A 20,592-nucleotide genomic window follows, 5' to 3' on the forward strand; every position below is an offset into this window, starting at 1 on the left:
GCAGGTTCCCATTTTCCTTGGGCTTTGTGAAGGTAAGGGCCTTTCTCTTCATCTTCCTCTTACTTTGTCATGATATTCCTTAATTCCAAATACTGCTTTTGCTGCTGTCCTGTATTTAAATCTACTCCCTGAGATACTGCCGTAAGCTGGTGGTAATAAATCTGTGGATAAATGTAAAATTCCATATAGAGCTAGTGATGATGTTTTAAATAATTAGCTTAGGTTAACATGAAACAGACTGAAAGATTTAGATAGTGCCAGAGTCCTTGCTTTGAATAATAACTCAGCAATTGTGTAGATATAAACATCACATTTTCTTTTTTTGTACATTGATTTTGAGTTAATGAAATCAAAGGGACATTGAGAGAGTCAGTGAATAATTTTGTTTATCTAATTTCAGTAAATTGAAATCACAATGAATTGAAGAGGAATAATTACAGTCAGTTCATATTTTCTGCACAATAAAGCAGTTATTTATTGTGGTGTTCAGTAGAATGGGAAGTTATTGAAGTTGCCATAAATACTGAGTGCTGAATTCTTGATTTACTTGCATGTATGTACATCTGATACTCCTCAAATGTCAGAGTACCATATGCTGTTGTGCATAAATAGTGATCTGCAATTTATACAGCACAAATCACAGACAGGGCAATTGGGATCTCAGACTGCAGGGCTGGCTTTCAGAGGGTGCCTAATGCCCTCTGAGTGCTTTTGCAGTCATAAGTACCATCTGTTTTGACACAGTCTGGGGCTGCTTCCCACTGGTGGTCAGGAATCCATGTAACTTAGTGCAGTTGGGCTTGAGCCAGTTACATTTTTCCAGTAGAAGGAAAGCTGCCAGTGGCCATGTCTCTTTCCCAGCTTAACTCCCAAGTTTCCCATAAACAAAATTTTAATCCTTGTGGTTCTGAATAAGCACTATGTGCTTGCCCAGTGTGTTGCTGTGTGTGTGTTGTGTGTGTTTGTAAGAGGGGACTGCTCACTGCCACTCCAGGGCTCTCACAACGTGACGTGTTTATTATGAAAAAAAACCCATTTGTTTATCTTTCTTGGAGAGATGCTGGATAAGTTGGATCGAGCTGATGCTCGTGGGTTTCTGTTCTTTCATCCTCTCCAGAGTGTTCCTCTCACCCAGGTCCCAAAGGTGATTTGTTGGGGAATTGGCTTTGGCCAGTTCTTTGCTGAATGCATTCCTTTGTCTCTGCATGTAGTGGCAACACTGTGGATTTATAAGAAATGCAAAAATGTGGATTAAGTGAAGTTTTCTACCATTCCTTCAAAAAGCCCTGGAGACCAGCTTTGTTTTTCTCTGTTTGGCCATGTGTCAGAAGGGAAGAGGAATGCAACCCTAGAAACAAGGTATTTGCCCTCAAAACATGAGAGTGCTTGCCAGGATACTAGCAGGTGCTTTTGAAGGAATCTCATTCCTGGAAAAGAAAATAAACTTGGAAAACTGAAGTGTAAATGGATCTGAGATGATCAGGAGCAGGTGTTGCAGGTCAGCCTTTAGTTACACTTTGCAGAGTTCTACTGATTTTCTGTAATCCATGGGCATCCTACAGATGGATGCAGGCAAGGCTCCTGGTATGCAAAAGCATCAGTCTGGGAGTAAACACATCCCATTTGTGAAGTCAGGAAAACTGATACTGCCTCAGTGAAATTCTCCTGGGGGACTGAAAAGAGCTCACCAAACTCACCCTGGAGTGAGCAGTAACAGGATGACATATTTAGCAGTTTTTAGATGAAGGTTATGTTCTCTTGTCAGCAGTATTTTTTGTTGCTATTTCATTATCACTCACTCACTGGTAGTTTAGCAGGTAGGGGGATGTGTCTACTGCTGTGACACCTGACAGCTGGGACACCAGGTGGGCACCTGCAGGTATCTCATGGACAATCCATAACAAGCTGGGCTGAGCTAAGCTGAGCTGGGATTGGCTTTACCAATCAGGCTTCCTTGATTTTACTTTCTTATTTTTAATCTAAAGACCTCTTCTTTTGCTGTGCACAGCTCTGTCCTATAATTTGCAGGTTTATCTTTTCCAAATTATCAGCAAAGACTATGTTTTCAAAGCCTAAATTTATTTTAGGACGGATATTTGTACTGTTCTAAATTATATTGATTTAATGCATTATTAGCATATGGAGAGAGACTTTATAAGAGCATATAGAGACAGGGGAAATGGCTTCAAAGTGAAAAAAGAGTAGGTTTAGATTACATATATGGAAGAAATTCTTTACTGTGAGAGTAATGAGGCAGTGGAACAGGTTGCCCAGGGAAGTTGTAGATGTCCCATCCCTGGAAACGTTCAAAGCCAGTTGGGATGGCAATCTGTTCTAGTAGCAGTTGTCCCTCCCACAGCAGGAGGAATGGATCTAGATGATCTTTAGGGTTCCTTTCAGCCCATCAGCATTATGTGATCTAAATTTGAGTGATAGGAGAGAAGCACAATGTTATGGCTTTAAATCTCTCATTACTGTTTATTCTTCTGTTTAGCATACTGCTTACCATTTATTTCTGCAATTTTTAAGGTCAAATCCTGGATCCCTTGTTAATTTGAAAGTCAGTAATTTCTGAGAGCTGCATGCTTTTAAAATGCCAACAGTTGATTATGAAAAGCAATGTTCTTTTACACAAATAAATTGTTTATGGCAAATATGCTGGAAACAGCCGTTCTTGGGGGAATTATTTGTCTGCTGCAGCATTTGCCATCAACTGGATGCAAGTCCTCTTGATTACACAACAAAGTGATTATACTGTCAGCTTTTCTCAGAGGCAAACATCCCTCTGCTTTGTATATTATTTTCCATTTAGAGTCACGCACATCTACCAGAGCTACTTCAGAGTTCTGAAGGTTCCCATGGGTTTGATCCACGTGAACTGGGGATTTTGAAAATATTTCTCTTCCATAAATTTATTCCAGGAACTTGTCTTGAAGTTTTGCGATAATGTAAACTCATACATATTTTATTCCAAATTCTCCCATTTTGGAAAGGTGAAATAGTGGAACAGCTACAATTGTCTGGAGCAGCTGACTGGATTTCTGCATTTTGAAGTCAGGAGCCATTAAGCAGCAGTTCCAGTTTTCTATATAAATTGCAAAGATACATTTGCAAAACAAACTGAATGTTTGTCAATCAAAGACAGAGTAGGATCTGTTTGTCCCACCCCAGTGTTATTCTAAGTGACTGGTTCTGGCCATGTATGTGTAGATTGAGCAGTGTGCACTCATCTTCTCTATATTTATGTAAATTTGGTATTAAATGAAAAATTAAGAACAATAGATTTAAAAATCAGAACACAGTAATGTAGACATTGTCCAGTCAGGTAGAAAAATGTTTTACCTGACAAAATTTTGACCTTGGAGCATGTTAGAGCAACTCAGAGAAAAGGCAGGTTATAGTTGTAAGCCTGTTTTACTGGAACAAGTGATTCTCTGGATAAATTGGGAAGGGTTTTTGTATTCACCAGGATGGTGTTCCTGGGTTGCTTAAGGCTGTCAAACTTATCAGGAGAAGAGAGAGATGATGGCAGGATTTTTAGTATGAAATTAAGCGATATTCCTGTCTTTTTGTTGTCTTATTTAAACCTTTATAAAGAGGTATGTTGAAGATACTTATTTATAAGCATCTTGTGAAATTATTATTTTCATTTTAACCACATTTTGTTTGCAGATTTCAGAGCAGTGCATTGAGCAGTATGGATCCCCATAGGTGTGATAACCTGAAAATGAGGCATGATGAAATGCAATGTGTCTGGTCCACTGATAATCCAGCCCTGAAAATCCAGCAGGGCACAGGATGGCTCTCATCAAAGTGGTATGGAATAGGTTGGGAAATGATGATTCATTATTTGGAGGAGGTAGACAGGGACTTCTTCTGGCCAGTGGGTTTATCTACATTAGTATTTTAATTCAAGTCCAAAGCTCACTTTTGAAATACCTCTCCTTCTTACTCTGTTTTAGAAACCACCACAAGGTATACGAACCCAGTTACACTCAGGCAAAACTAAAGTGAAAAAAATATTCTGGCAGTACACCTAAAGCACCAAAGGCAACCTCTACTGAGCATTCAGGGCTGGGGATTAAATTAAATATTGGCAAAAAAAAACCACCCACTTCCCAGGCCTGTAGATGTTGCATTTTCAGCAGTATTAGTTTTGCTCCTCTTTCTGGGCTGCACTTCTTGCTAATGTAAATATAAACTAGCTCAGCTGGAGGAGCTCCCTGGCATACCATGAAGAGTTGGGAGAGCATCTGACCTGAAGGATTTAAGTAGAGCTTGTACTTAAGCATGTGTGGAATTCATTTTGGGACACGTATTTACTGAACATGGAAAAAATGCACTTTCCAATCCATCTCTGTAATTCCTGCAATGATAGACTGTGAAAACCTTTTCTCAGAGCTGATGTGCTCTGATGTGCATCAGCGGTACTGAAGGCTAAATTAAGATGCTTTGACTTCCTAAATTAATAGTGAATTTTTAATTTTTACTTTTCCTCCCCGTCGGTCTTTGTATTTTTAGCTTTGTTCAAAACTATGGGGATAAAATGAATTCCTGCCAAGTGGCAGGGGACAAAGTCAGTAGGGGGGAAATTAGTTCCCAGCTTTCCACAAATACATTGTAAGGAAGAATTATTTGCCTAATAAAACTATAATGATTACTTCACTTGCAATGCTCTTTGACTTTAGGCATCTATTGTGAGTATGCCAGGAATGCAAAAACAGGTCTCCAAATGTACATAGAGAAGTTTCTAGGCAAAGAAAACCAGAGCTCAACATCACAGGGAAGCTACACCAGTATAATCCAAGATGTAAAGTGCCACACAGAAACTACTGTGAAATGGTTACAGATTTTAGTTAACATATCCCTCTTCCACAATGCCTCTAGTCTTACACAATTGTACAGTTTCTTGTTACATTCTAAAGGAGGTTTTTAAAAACCATGAAAGGTTATTTCAAGTTCTGGGGCACTGTTCCTTCCAAGACCACGTGGGTGTGTTTACTTTGTGAGCTCCAAGGTAGCTTATTCTTACACTGACAAATCGAGCTCTGCCACAGGTCTTTGCTCTTGAAATGAGAATTGCATGACTGTCAAGATCTCACAGGATAAAAAAATTAGTTTTCACTTTTGCCAAAGTGTTTTTGTTCCCTTGACCTCAGCTTTCCATGAATTTTCTGTTTTGGCAAAAATAAATTGTCTGGTGAGAGGGAATCAGTAGCTGTAAGACACCTCAGGTTTATTTGGACTTTTGCATGTGTGTGTTGGAAAAAGGCTGCTGAAATATGGAGTAAACAGAATCATGATAAGGTAAGGTGGGCACTGAAGGGGAATACTATTTTGTGTAGTTATCACTCTGAGTACCTGAGAAAGAACCCTTTAGAAATCACAGAATATGCTGGTTTGGAAGGGACCCACAAGGACCATTGAGTCCAGCTCTGGAGTGAATGGCCCATGGAGGGATTAAACCCACAACCTTGGTGTTAGCAGCACCATGCTCTGACCAGCTGAGCTGGTCTCATCTGCAATGGCTTACAATATTTGTTAGCAGATTGCCAGACTTTCCATTTCTCTCTAGGAACCATCTTTTTCAATTGAATTGAGAAACAAAATTACCAATATCTAGAGAAATGGATTAAAATTTATGGCCCTGTAGCTGCAAGGTATTTGGAAAACTGAAAACTAACACACTTTGAGAAGGTTGCTCAGTACTCATAATATTCTTGAAAAAGTAGATTAAGGAGAGAGAAAACATAAGATTCTCTAAGGAGACAGGTGTAGGGAAGATGAATGGATTCTATAAAAATAGATGAGGAAAATAAATGTCTAGGTGCTGTATGGCACATGGGAATCCCAGCAATATCTTGAGTCACATAGTGAAAATACATCAGCCTTCTGAGACTGGTGAGATCTGGAGGTTGAAAATGTGATTTTCATGAAATATGGGTGCAAAGGACTCCACTTTCACCACTGCTGTGAGGTTGGGTGGTCCATGGTGCTTAGTGCAGACCATTAAGAGAAAAACACACAGATAGGAGGGAAGGTAAAGGGAAAGATAGAAGGAACTTGGAATATTAGTAACATGACTAATAAAAATAAAGGAAAATGCATGTAAGAAATCGTTACAGGAAGAGTGAAGACCTCTCATTCTTCACAAACACAAGGAGAGGGGCAATAAACAGCTTCTTATACGAGCCAAGAGGAAGAACTTAGAAACTTGATGCAATGTCAACACCTCAGTGAGCTGAGAAATAGCTGCCCCTAGCAGTTAAAAACAGGGCAAACATGCACATCTGAGATGGTTTAGGTGTAGTTAGTGTTCTTGGAGAGAGCTGAGAGACCTCATCCAACTCATTCTGTATGTTCTTCGTTGTAAAAGGCTGCAAAATTGTGTAGGTATCTTCCACTGGGCAGCCCTTTTCTTCTGGCATTCTTGGCTGCTGCAGCCCCATACAATTTGCATGTGAGTTTTGTTCCAGCTGCCTCTTTGCTCTCTCAGACTCTCCAGCTCCTCCCAGCCTCCTGGGACTGGGAGGAACCGAGGTCAGCAGGGTAACTTACCCTGAGAGAAATGCCTGAGGATGTTTGCCATGTGGAAGACGCTCTTTTTTTGGTTTTTGTAAGTATCACTGCTTCGTGAACTTTGTCCATACCCAGGACTTGGAAGAAAATGACTGTGTTTAGCCTCTTGTCCTAGCTAACTCCTTTTCCTATTCTCATCTAAGGGCACACAGCCATATTTGAGATCTGTCTGTCAAATTCACAAGTCTATCCTTCAATCAGCCCACATTGTATCCCCTGTAGGAGCATCTGCTCCCCTTTGCACTGTTGGTTGTAGCTGCTACAACCATTAAGTTCCCATTTTCCTCAGTCTCTGTAAAAGGAGTACTTACTTGGCATGCCTGAGGTTGATGGTAGTGTGGTAAAAATGTGAAGTCTATACCCATATTGCACTTAATAAAATATGTAATATCTACACAACACTTATTGAAGAGATGCTAAGTCAGTGAGGTTTTGGCACTCTGTGTAAATGCTTCTTGTGCACATCACTCTGCAGCTAATGTTTACAGAAATGACAATTGCTTTTTATTTTTCTCAGCTATACTGTCTTTTTCAGAGCTTGAACACAGTTTGCTTTATTTCCTGCCTCAGTTTTGCTAAAAATATCAGTTGTGACCGGAGGTCAACACAGAGGATCCTTTTCAGTTGTCAGATAAAAATCTGAAGTTTGATTGATATTGGCAAAATTTTCATTTTCATTTTGTTAGCTTGAGGAGCTCAGTATAGTATTCATTTCAAAAAAGACTCATTCACAATACCATAGTGGAAGGTATGAATGGAGTCATGCCTTAAGTATGGAAAATAGTTCAATCCTAAAAAGTCCATGCTGGGATTTGGACATTGAGTATCCCATGTTAGTGTGCCTTGCTGGAGTAATGGAAATACAACTTTGTTTTCTCTCTCTGGTTCTGAAATCAGAGACTGCATATGATTGTCGATGCCAGAAGGAATGGAGACTAGATCTTGGCTTAAATTTTATATATTTAAAGGTTTTTTTTGTTCCCAGATGTGTGTATTAATTGGGAAACAAACTGAGGAGAAAGAATCCTTTGAAATAAACCAGATTCCTAGTGGAATAAGAAAACTCCCTCTAGTGCCTTTTCTCCCTCTTTCAGCTTTTATGGTTCTGTTTCTGGCACTCATCTTTTGAGATTTCTTTAAAGATTGTTAAGAAATTTTCTCTTACATGAACAAACAACTTTCAGAGTTTGATCAAAGCTTTAATAAAAGGCATCTTGGACAGAAAATTGGAGGCAAAGAGGCAGAAGAGTCTGTAGGGAGGGAAGTGCAGGACTACTTTCTAATTTGCTTTTACTTTTTAGGATACCAAAATTAAAGTTGCATTTCAGGCTTGTAAACAATTGGGTCTACAAGAGAAATGATTGTATAGGGCATGAGTGTGTATGAAGATGTGTATTGTAATCAGCAACTTCATTTGTACTTGCAGGGCTGTGTTGATTAATGTTCCACTGTCATTCAGTTGCTCTTTCTCAGACTGCCCAGCCTGTTGGCTAGCACTCAGTAAATGGTGAAGAACAAAATTCTAGAGATTGAGATAGTGCTATAGGAAGCCCCTCCCAACAACATTAGAAAAGTCTGGAAAATGTACAGTAGACCAAGTGTTTTGCTGAAGTTTTGAATGCTAGCAAAAAGCTTTCCAAGTTTTTCCTGGCAATAAGGCTTCTGGACTCACCTGCTATTTTTTTATTTTTTGTTTCCCCTTAGGGGTGTACAGTGAACAGTAAGCAGGAATACCTCTGTGTGGAGTTCAGCTGAGCTACCAGCAAAATTCCTGTCTGAGAACATGTTGCATTATGGGCTCAGCAGAGCAGTAATGTGCTCCCAATTCCCTTTTTTAAACACAATGGCAACACTATGGTCTGTTTCCACAATATTTTGTGGTGGGGAGAACAGGGTGCATGTGTATGTGTCTGTCTGGAAGTCCATGCCCCGAGGATGGAGGGAGCAAGTTTCACATGATGCACCTTCAGGACTGAAGGGAAAGGAAATCCAGGATGCACATCTGGAACTGCTATACTAGTGAGAGAATTAGGAGAGCAAAAAGCACGGAGCATACACATAAAACAGAAGGTCAGGCCTTTTTTAGCTCAATGTCTGAGTTAAAAAACACATATTAGTAATTCATTACGCACCCAGAATGTCTAAGGTATTGATTATTCACAGTGCCCAGGAGTGATGAAGGAATGCCACTCCTGGTCCAAAAGCAGTGGAGATTAGCCGTATTAGCTTGGAGTATTGCTCACCAGGGGAGGAGGGGGAGAATCATCAAGTATGAAAAGCTTTTTTATGCTTAAGTAGAAATGGAAACTAATGAAGACTCTAGGCCTACAGAAATTTTAAGGTGTTTTTAACAATAACTGACTAGAAATGTATGTTTTCCAAATAGGCTGTTTTACAGAAGGTACTCATTCCCACAGCACCAAAAATTGTTTAAAGCGGATTTTAATAATTTAAACTTTTTGCTTTTGATTTAATTCTATTTTTTTTTTTTTAATAGAAACAAGTGTTTGTTCGGTGGTTTTTAAATTTTTATAATTTAGTTTTCCTTTTTGTTCTGGTTTGTGTAAAACAAGCAACCAACAATTAACCAAGGAAAAGGCCCAAGGAAAAAGCAAATGAAGAAGTAAAAAGAAAGGAATTGACAATATCAAATACATGTAATAGTAGAAGATGCATCCAGCACTTGAAAAAAAATGCATATATACTTTTATATTAGGAACATTTTTTGTATTAAAATCTCAAAAAAAGGAACAAGAAGTAAATGCTTTGCCACATATTCTGCACATGTTTATCTCCAGGCACTGTCACTGGTTTTGGTGATAATGTGAGGGAGGTCAAATATATGGTAAGTCCTTGCAAGAATTAATCTTGGGGACTGTTGCATAAGAGGCCTGTGGAGTTAGTGCTTGTCTGCAGGAGCCTGGCTGCTGCTGGTTGGTTTTTCTCTCCAGCTGTAAGTCTCATTTTTAAAATACCAGCATATACCAGATTCTTACAAATAACACTCCTCGATGCAATTATGTGCAATAGCTGCCAGGGGGCTTTCAGGAGGTCTCAAAGGGAGCAAAACCCACTCAGCATGAAGATACTGCTCTTGCTCATAAATACACAAATCCCTGTGTTTGGACCACATAGCCATAGCACGGACTCAGTGCTTTGGGGAAAATGTTCTTTCCTTTCATTTGCTGAAACAGTGAGCTTCTAAGTAAAACAAGATGCAGGAGAGGAAGAGGGAAGGAGCTTGGTAGTATAGGTTTTTTCTGCACGGTGTGAGATGATTTTGATCTCTCTGCAACTCAACTAGGTGATCTTGAGCAAGCTACTGGACTTTGTGTCTTGAGTTCTTCAGCTAAATATTTGTGCCTCTTTCCCTTGCAGACACACTGTGAAAATACAGGCCTGTGGTTCCTATTGTTGTAGGTAGTGAGATCAGAGCAGCCTGTGCTGAGCTAAGTAAAAGCTTGGCAGGGAAGTTTATGTGTAACAATCAAATTCACCAAAAATGTACTTAATTAAAACACTGCCCAAATTCAGGTGTGGACTTGTTTGTTGAGTGCATTTCTGGTTGTGTCTTGCTTAGCCCTTACCTGTGCTGTCAGTCACACAGCTGCAGTCGGTGTTACTTAAGGGGCTGCCTTTCTACACTTCCCTGAAAGGTCTGAACATAGATGTGACAGCAGATATGATGTGGAGAAAAGCTTGGTCCTCTAAAATCATTGTATGTGTGTGAAACTTGTTATTCTACTGGTCACTAAATTGTGGTTACTGTATTAATTCCTGGGTGGTGCTTTCCTTTATAAAGAATTTCTGTTGAAATCACTACTGAGGTGGAGGGAGTGTGCTCAGCAGCAGCATCATCTCTCATACACTGGTTCTACCTTGTGTAGTATACTGCTAAAATACCCTCAGAGTCTGTAAATGTATTGTCCATGACATTTGCTTGACTATCAAAGTTGTATCTTAGTTGTCTTCCAGTCTTTTACTTGGTTTGCTTGAAGAACTGGGAGCAGGAGTGGAAATTACTTGCAGGCAATGTCAGCACACAGAGAAAACAGTTGAAATAGTCTTAGAGCAAAGGTAACCTTTCTTAGTTGCAAAATATCTCAATTTTTGTGCCTGATTTTTCCCACTAAAACTAAAGAAGGTAAAGAAGTAGCAAATTGTTTTGGGAGGGAGAGTTGAGTTGACTGCTTCCAGTGTGACAAATAGCCCTAGCAATAATAAATATTGTATAACAATTCTCCAGCAAGTTTCCAGGCATGCTATTTCTTCATCAGTTACTTTTCTGTTTTGTTTTGGTTTTTTTTACCCCTGCAATCAAACTGAAGTTACTTTAGTGCATTGGAAAGGAGTGTTTTCTGTGTGCACATGAAGAGCTAGTCACTGGGCTGTTAGCTGAACTTCTGAACTTCAGTTTGTATGACTGAAAAATTAACTTATTTGATGACACATTGAAAATAAGTGTATGGAGTTGAGCTTTTCCCATCTGCCCAGATCTGGTGAAGGAAGCAACATTTGCCTTGTGAGCTCTTTTTTGGCCTCCTGCTGAATGGCTGAAGGAGCTGAGAGGTAAAGGACCACAGCATTCTCTGCCCCTAGGAGCTCACTGCTGTGCCAAGGTTATGGACGGTTACTTCCTGACAAAAAGGATCCTGTGACTCAAACATAGTAATTCCTTACTATGTGTTTAATTAAGAGTAGAAAGAATTAAAATCCTTGGATTTTCAAAAGTCCTTCCATAGCTGTTTCCTCTTCAGGACTCAGAACTGCATCATCTCCTTTGGTCACATGGCTTTTGAAATATGTTTTCTTACTCTAACTGGTAGAAGTGACTGCCTAACCCCCAACCAACCCCAACGTCCATCATTAGCAAATCAGCATTAGCAAATAGGCTGGCAGGGTGCTGTGCTGAGCAGAGAGCTCTGTGTCTGTCCAGTGCTCATTGAAAGTGTGTGTTCTGTCTTCCAGATTCCGACCTGAGCATGCGCACGCTCAGCACGCCCAGCCCAGCGCTGATATTTCCACCGAATTCCCCCGGGTTCCAAAATGGCAGAGGCTCATCCACGTCCTCCTCCTCCATCACCGGGGAAACCGTGGCCATGGTCCACTCGCCGCCCCCGACGCGTCTCACGCACCCTCTCATCCGGCTGGCCTCCAGGCAGAAGGAGCAGGCCAGCATCGACCGGCTGCCCGACCACTCCATGCTGCACATCTTCTCCTTCCTGCCCACCAACCAGCTGTGCCGCTGCGCCCGCGTGTGCCGCCGCTGGTACAACCTGGCCTGGGACCCGCGCCTCTGGAGGACTATCCGCCTGACGGGCGACACCGTCAACGTGGACAGGGCTCTCAGGGTGCTGACCCGCAGGCTGTGCCAGGACACCCCCAACGTGTGCCTCATGCTGGAGACCGTCGTTGTCAGCGGCTGCCGGCGGCTCACGGACAGAGGACTCTACACCATTGCCCAGTGCTGTCCAGAGCTGCGGCGGCTGGAGGTGTCTGGCTGTTACAACATCTCCAACGAGGCAGTCTTTGATGTCGTGTCACTGTGCCCAAACCTGGAACACCTGGATGTGTCAGGTAACGGGGAATGGTCCAATGCAGATGCTGCTGATGTTTGTCATGCTCTGCAACTGAAATCTCAGTGCCCCTAATGCCAGCAGCACCTCTGGAATGGCCAGGTCTCTTCCAAAGGAGGTGAGCTAGCAGAGATGACCTGTTCAAATGGCACAAGGAGTTATTACAGATTTTTGCACAAAGCACCCGTAGAAGGGCCCACACTGCAGTCAGTGCTATGTCACGTGTGAAGCTTAGTTACTTCAGCTAAATTTGTTTAATCTTGTTCACACACATATGTATGTAGATTATATATAGGTAATTAATAGATCTGTAATCTGGTAAGTGACTTGAGGAGGAGCTCAGAATAAGTTCTAGGCTTTTTTTCTGGGTATTAAAATCAGTTGTCATCTCTAGCTAAACTTCAAGGTCCCCTTGTTTTCATTGCTATTTTAACAAGACTAAGCCAGCTTGAACTTTTTTCTCTTTCTTCTCTTTGTTATTTTTTTTTAAAGCTGCCATTGCAGCTGTTTAGATCAGCAGAAATGTTTTAGACAATTTTCTTCAAGCCTGCTCTGGCGAAACAAGATGTTTTTTCCCAAGGTCAGCTGCATAGAATTTCCTCTCTGCAAATAGGTTGGCACTTAATGGAAAGGATGCAGCCAAGCAGAGCACTGAAGTAAATTTGCTGCTCAGCATTTACTTTGTGATCTCATCTGTTATCAGTCTAATGCCATCATAAATCAACTGAACCAGATTTGCCATTGCAGAGGTACCAGTGGCAACAAGCAGGATGAAGACGGGATAAAACCACAGGGGGTAGAAAGTGATGCTACTGAGTCACTGGTACCAGATGCTTTTTCCAGCACTGATTTGCATTCTTTTCTCTGCCTTTTTATTTTTTTAAGCTGATTTATCCAACTCTCTCACCCCATTCCTAGGATGGCAGAATGTCATGGAAGGCATCAATACAGATATCAATAAATCAGAATTATCCCTTTTTTGTGACTGCTTTCTGAAATAAGGTAATAAGGCGTCTATAAAACTTCACAGGAGTCTATTCACAGTGACCTTGTATATGAATTACTTGTTGTTGGTACACACTGACATTAGTTCTGGATTGCTAATCACACATTCAGGTTGAAGCATCTCCAGTATAACTGTTTTCTTTCAATTTTGTCTCATCAATGAGATAGAAAGCAATTTTAATTTCTTTTTTTCTTAAGTTGTTCTTTCTATTTGGAGCATGTGAGAGAAAAATCTTGCTTTTGAACATGCTCAGAAGTCAGGGTGTTTGGTTTTGAATATAGCTTTTCCTGCATGTACCATATGAATTGAAGATAATCAGTCTTTGGGCTCTTGTTTTGAGTCCACTCTTTTCATTCTGATGTGGGTAACTTTGGAGGATGTTTTGGAAAGAGGATTCCATTTTCCTCTGCTTCTCTCTGTAGTTATGAGGACATGGCTCGCACCTACATGCTCAAGGAATTCTCAGGACTGAAGTGTTTCACTGGTTTGGTTCCACACTGAGCAAGAGGGCGTGGGGGTGTGTGTTGGGGGGTGATGCTAGTTGCTAGTTAATTAAATCCCAGTCCACAGTTGTACATCTAGTTGAATCCTTTTCCCCCTTGGATGGCTACTTGGCAGCAAAAACTTACCAAAATCTTTAATGTCAAAACCAGATGTTTGTATTAACTTAAGGAGCTTTCCACAATGTAAGTTTTGTCGCTGTCAGAATCCACTTTGTGGGCAGGTCTGAGATATTGCTACAAGTTGGTTGAGCTTGACAGCAAGTTATTGTCTAACACTCTAGCCAATATGTTTTTTGGTCTGTTTGGACATTTCTTTTCCCTTTTAGAAATCAGTTATACTTACTTTGTGGAAAATCTTGTTACAAGAGCTTTGCTTTTACATTCTGTATTATTTAGGACAGAAAAATTGTAGTGGACCCAGGAACCTGTCGTTTTGCCTAAAAATCAGTCAGTTCTGTATCAACAAGGACTCTTTTTTCTGATGAAACTGTTTTGAATATCCTTCCCATGAAATATTTTACAGTGTAGCCAAAGTAACTAGACATGGCAATGCTGAGCTTGACAGAACAGTGATCGCACAACTGATGTGTGTGACTCCAGCCCTGCTGTGAGACTTCTGACCCATTCACTTTCTAATTATGGTCATTAAACCTTCTTGGACTCTCAGCAGACAGAATGTTCTCCTTGGCTTCATGGATGCATCATTCTCACTAAGCCAGGTTTAAAATTGAATTCTGGTCAGAATATAAAATATCCAGACTGACTTCTTAATCCAGCAACCTTCTCAGCCAAATGCAACAGCAGCAGCTACATCAGGTGCAGCAGAGCTCTGCTAGGTGCCAGCTTCTTCTCTGAAGCTCCTTTCATGCATTTTGTATCACCTACTTCAAAGAATACACTAGAGGTGAATTTTTTACACCATTAGTATTGTAGTGCTTCCCTAAATCCTTTGTGTTACTGAGTGTGTATATAGTGCTTACCTGAAGACAAAAGTACTTCCAGAGATTGCTCCAGAGCATAGATGAATCTGAAACACTCTGAAGAGAAAATAGCATTCAGTTTTAAGATGTTTATTGAACAGAGTGGTTTACTTCAAGGTCTTGCTTCTGCATGACCTGTGGGCAATTTGCACATTTAATTGTTTGAGGCCTAAGATAAACATCTGTTCAACTAAATTTGAAACCCAAATTAAAGATCTAGCATAAATTTAAATGATGAATGTAGAAATCTAGTTGCAAGTGGCAAAGTGTTTCAAATCTATATCTCACATTTCTTACAACATTTGTGTGAGTCCACACAGTTATCTCAAGTGATTTTTCTTTCCTTTTTGCTTTTAAGAACTGAAGCATATTCATACTTTTCACTAATCCTCAGAATGACAGTCTCTCATATCAAGTGGTACAGCTTTGGGTCATGTAAGTTTTTGAGGCAGTCTCTGTACATCATCACGCTCTTTAACTCCACACTACAGTATTTCTGCAGGGTTTCTGACACATGGAGCTCTAAGGTCATCACTTTTTATGAGTCACTTCACACTGCTTGGCCAGTGTTCCAGCAATACAGAAAAGGTCTTTTATTTTCCACCTGGGGACATCCCTTTGGGCATAACCTTCAGAATTTCTCTCAGTAGCCATTTATGGCTAAAACTGTTGGGCCTTAATCACTAACAGGTAGACTCTCCTTTCTTGCAGCTGTTTCTAGCTATGCTGATGCAAAGTGCCCAGATGAACTTGGCACAGCTTAAGAATTTCCCTAAGAAGCCTGAGACTGCCAGTTTGCAGTGCAGCAGAAACCACACTTTCCAAAAAAAGCTTTCACACTCCTCTATGCAATGAAGTTAAAAATGGGGAAAGTCTGTGTTTGTTTTTCCCTTTAATCTAGTTCTTTGTCTTTCCTTGCAAGGTCTGGAGTTTCTCCTCTAGTCTAGCTACCTCCATTCATGGCCAGACTTTCTCATAGGACACAATCCTTTTCTTTGTCTGTCTGTGTCCTTGCATGCCCTTACAAGTGTGTTGGCTTCTACCAATTCTCCCCATTTTTCTTAGGTTATCCAAATCTCCACCCTTCTACAAGCACACAGTTGTGCCATAGTTTTCCATCCTTCCCACATTGCAGGCTTGGGGCTGGATTCACATCTGTTCTCCAAATGCTTAGGGCAGGGGAGGGGGGAAGGGAGCAGGGTTGTGTTTTCTATAATGAGTTTGGATGGTGAAAGAGCCTCTGATGTTAGTTTGCAGATTCAGCCAGTCAGCAGTGAGACTGATCAAAAAACTGCATTGTTTGTCACGTAGTATCCTTTTCTCTATCTGTCCCTGGGCTTATATTGCAGTAACAGATCCTAGGCTGTCCTCAGATAGACTCAGGACCAGCATTTTACTTTTGGGATATGGACAAAACCAGTCCATTGCTTTCCAGGGCCCACAGTCTCAAAGCAAGCTCACTGACTCCAGTTCATGGTTTCCTCTGGTGTGGGGACTCAGCAGGGCAAATCAGAGCAGTCGGTTGTCGCTATACGCACAGAACGGCGTATAATAACAACAAACGACTTTTTAAGCAAGGGAAGCAAAAGAAGCATTTTATTGAAAAACTGAACTATATTTATAGAGTGGTTTGCAAGCTTTGACCAGGACAGTAGTTTATTGGACAATAGGAGAAAACATTTTTTGTCACGTACGTTACGAAACTGTTTCTCAGTTAACACCAGGTGTTAATTTTTGTTTATTAATTCTTTTCTGTTTACCAAAAGGTTATCATCTTAAAAAAAGCTCAAGCTGGAGCTGAGAAACTGTCTCAGCATGGGAAAAACCTCCCAGCCTGAGGAAAAAAAAACGAAACTCAAAACCTGAGAAAAAGCCTGGCAAAAATCTGCCTAGGCCTTCAGCAGTGTCCACAGTCGGTCAGGGTGATTCCATTCTTGCAACGTGAGGATATCTGCATCACGTCCAGCTCAGCATTCCACACTTGCCTGGTCCCGCTGTGTGATTTGTGTTTGCTGAACCTCGCTGTGTTTCTCCACAGGCTGCTCCAAGGTGACGTGCATCAGCCTGACGCGCGAAGCCTCCATCAAGCTGTCTCCCTTGCACGGGAAGCAAATCTCCATCCGCTACCTGGACATGACGGACTGCTTCGTCCTGGAGGACGAGGGGCTGCACACCATCGCCGCGCACTGCACGCAGCTGACGCACCTGTACCTGCGCCGCTGCGTGCGCATCACCGACGAGGGCCTGCGCTACCTGATGATCTACTGCGCCTCCATCAAGGAGCTGAGCGTCAGCGACTGCCGCTTCGTCAGCGACTTCGGCCTGCGCGAGATCGCCAAGCTGGAGTCGCGGCTGCGCTACCTGAGCATCGCGCACTGCGGCCGCGTCACGGACGTGGGCGTGCGCTACATCGCCAAGTACTGCGGCAAGCTGCGCTACCTCAACGCGCGGGGCTGCGAGGGCATCACGGACCACGGCGTGGAGTACCTCGCCAAGAACTGCACCAAACTCAAATCGCTCGACATCGGCAAGTGCCCCCTGCTCTCGGACACCGGCCTGGAGTTCCTGGCCCTCAACTGCTTCAACCTGAAGCGCCTGAGCCTGAAGTCCTGCGAGAGCATCACCGGGCAGGGCCTGCAGATTGTGGCTGCCAACTGCTTTGACCTGCAGATGCTGAACGTGCAGGACTGCGAAGTGTCTGTGGAGGCTCTGCGGTTTGTTAAACGACATTGCAAGCGCTGTATTATAGAGCACACCAACCCTGCTTTCTTCTGAAGGGACGCCCCACACCTGTCATTGCAATGCAGTATTAAAAACGCTGGTGTGTAAACACACGCTCCCATATCCAGCAATGCCGTCTTTTCTGTCGCTCACGGGAGTCAGTTTTTCTTGTACCTTCTGGGTGAGGGGGGTTTCTAGAGGGCTGTTTTGTTTGCTTTTTGTATGATCACTTTTTAAGGTGCCGTGGGTCTCTGTGGAGAGGCTGCCTTAATGCAAAAGCGGTGAGTGCTCAGCATCCCCAGTGGGGTGTCATTTCCATAAGAGCCATGATCTTGTCCCAAGCTACAGTAGCTGCCTCCAAAGGAAATAGCACATAATCCCTCCTTTGGAAATGCTACTAAGCTGTGTCAAATACTTCTGAGTTCTAGCTGTGCTGATGAAACTGACTATGCAATATTGTGTCTGTGTTCCCCAACTTTTTCCAATATGGCTGATAAAGTCATATCATATACTTTTGTCTCCAAGTAGTTTCTTTCTGGTAGTCATCCATTGTAACTCCTCAGGAAATACTGGGTAATGTTCTTAAACATACTCATTTGAGGCAGACTAAGACCTGCTGGCCATTGCTGAGCACTTCTGCAGAGTGAATCTGGAGGCTGTGCCCATTCATAGATTCTCTTGGAAAGTGCACCTCCAGGTCACTCGTACATCATCACTACTTGCCTTCATTTCTAAATCTGTCCTCTCCTGTATGTGTAGTACCACCCTTCTGGCTCTGATAAGCAGTGATGTATTCACCTGAGTGAAGGAGAACAAATGAGATATTGGTGGCCTGGCAAGAGGAAAAGCCTCCACATCAGCCTGAGAAGCTGCTGTAGTTCTGCAACAAGCTGAGATAGTACTGTAGGACAGCTGAGAGGTCTGAGGCATTGTGGAGCAGCTTGCACAGGGCAGTCCCAAGTGCTGTGCTGTGCAGCTGCCACCAGAAAGTCTGGCTTTGTCCCTTTGGTGTACCTTTTCAGCAGCTGTGGCAGCACTGCAGTGGGTGCTCCCTGGGCTAACCAGGCACTTGCTTTGAGGTGAAGTTAGTATGTGCCTTAATACACTTGGAAACCTGACCCTTTTCTGTGGCCTTCCAGTTCAAAGGATAGATGGCTGATCTCAAGACTTCAAAGACATTAGCCTGATGTTAGATAACACCCCTGGGGACAAGAGGGGCTTGGAGTGTTATTCACATTAGATTTAGATTTTTTTGAGACTTTGGCTGCATGTGTTCCTTTAGGCTGGAGATGCAGCTGCGTTCAACGAGGAATTAAACAGCAGAGTTGCCCTGTGACACTGGGAGCTCCTGGTACTCTCATGGTCACTCTTGTTCTTGCATGAGCAGGAGTGTTTTGGAAGTCCCCCATCTCATTGGCTCCTTCCCCAGAGTGTGTGGTTGATTCATGGTTACTTTTTTCACAATTTTCCGGCAGCTGTTCCCCTGCATTTTCATATGTAATGCTGTGAAAGATCTGAAAGCCAGAAATGTGAGGGGTGATGATATTTTCAGGCAGGCCCCCTGTGCCTGACTGACAGGTGAATTCATATGTTCAGCTCAAGAGCTGTGAGTGTCTCATAAGAAGGGAAGCTCTGTGTCTGGTTTTCATAAGCAGTAGTTCCATCATCTCCAGATAACACTAATAAAATCAGTGGTATGAAGTGAAAATCAATATGCTCAAGAAAAACACGTAACTGCTGAGGAAATACTTATAACAATACTTTCTCAAGATGCACCAGAAAAAAAAAAAAGGGCAATGATTTGGGCACATCCTCGGAGAGGGAACTTGTCCTACTCCTGCAAAAATTCCTGTAACTTATGTATGTTCCTCCAGTTTGGGATTTTTTAATACAAGATGGCATCAGCTCTGAATTATAAATTAGGTTATGCTAAAGCAAAGAGGGCCATGGAAAATGAATTTGTCATTGCTACTGTTACTGGTCAGTGACCAATATGAAATGATACCATCCCTTGGACAGTTAATTTAATTTTGGTTTTCCTTTCCATATTTCTAAAACAAGAGATTCTTCTCCAGCAAGTAATACAGTATATTTTATCCGAGCCAGCTATACTCTCTGTTTATCCTTTATCTAAAAATGGCCTCAAGGAATTTAAATGTTGAGCCCTGAGGATGGTGGGATTTTGAGCCATTTGCACTCAAGAAATATAAGGCCTCACTAGTAACATTTAATTGTTTATTAAAAAAAAAGCTACTTTTCTGGCTATGTTAAATTGAGTGAATAGTGCTACATGGTTTTTAAAGTTTCTAATGTTTAAATTGGCCTGTACTGTACAAATCTCACTATAAAGCCTTAATTTGCTACCAAGAAATAAAGCAATATATTGGTAACTGATGTGCATGCAGCGTCATTTGCACTAAGTGATTAACTGCTAATGAAAAAGGAAAGATTAAAACTTATAAAACTTGAAAAGTAGGTGGGTGATTGAGCATATCAACCCATCAGGTAGGTGAATGACTATTAAAAGAGGGAAAGAATTATTATGGATTATGACCTCACCTTTCTCTTTAAAATTTGATTTTCCTCATGTGGTTTTTTGACCCTGAAACATAATCAGAAACTGGAAGTGTAAGTAAAATAAAAAACAACATAGTAAAAAAAAATTAAGAAATTTCAGGAGGGTCTCTCCATTGGTTTAAAGGCTTGTTAACATATTTGATGAGAAAAGTAAAATGGAACAACTGAAAGGGTAGAGCACATACTGGAGCAGTGTTGTCTTTTGAATGCTCTAGAAACCCTTCTCTGAGGGGCACTGCTGGAAAGTTAATAAAGGTAATTTTTCTAAGCCAAATATTTTTAAGTACATAGTCCTGCATTATCTGAGTTGGTACTCTGAGTCTGCTACTTATTTCAAGAAAATTTGAACTTAACTTATTGATGCAGCTTGCCTGATTTGACTTTTAACCTTTTGCCTATGTCTACTTCCAAAATGACAGAACCAGAAGATACTGGAAAAAACTGCACTGGTAAAAACTGAAATAGTGCATGTGGAGTGAGTTTGCTGGAAAGGTTGCAATGTGTGACTGATATGTCTTCTAGTTTAGGGTTAGCAAAGACTATAAATTTCCTGAGTGAAAACATAGGTGATTCTTGAACCATAAAATTCAGGCTCAGGCACTGAGGCTTCTGCTCTGCAGTAGCATATGGTGATCTCATCAAAGAAAGGC

The 20,592-nt window shown here is 41.6% G+C and overlaps 1 protein-coding gene across 1 annotated transcript in view; it reads left to right on the top strand.

Moving 5' to 3' along the window:
- FBXL7 (F-box and leucine rich repeat protein 7) overlaps positions 1 to 19,759 on the top strand; it is a 171,914-nt gene extending 152,155 nt beyond the window's left edge. The window contains exons 3-4 of the mRNA XM_056483257.1: positions 11,548 to 12,156; positions 16,683 to 19,759. Coding sequence (XP_056339232.1) covers positions 11,548 to 12,156; positions 16,683 to 17,419 — 1,346 coding nt within the window. The 3' untranslated portion in view covers positions 17,420 to 19,759. The remainder of the gene's footprint in view (positions 1 to 11,547; positions 12,157 to 16,682) is intronic.
- Positions 19,760 to 20,592: the final 833 nt, after the last annotated feature.

Source organism: Oenanthe melanoleuca, chromosome 2, assembly GCF_029582105.1.
Source record: "Oenanthe melanoleuca isolate GR-GAL-2019-014 chromosome 2, OMel1.0, whole genome shotgun sequence".
NCBI lineage: Eukaryota > Metazoa > Chordata > Aves > Passeriformes > Muscicapidae > Oenanthe > Oenanthe melanoleuca.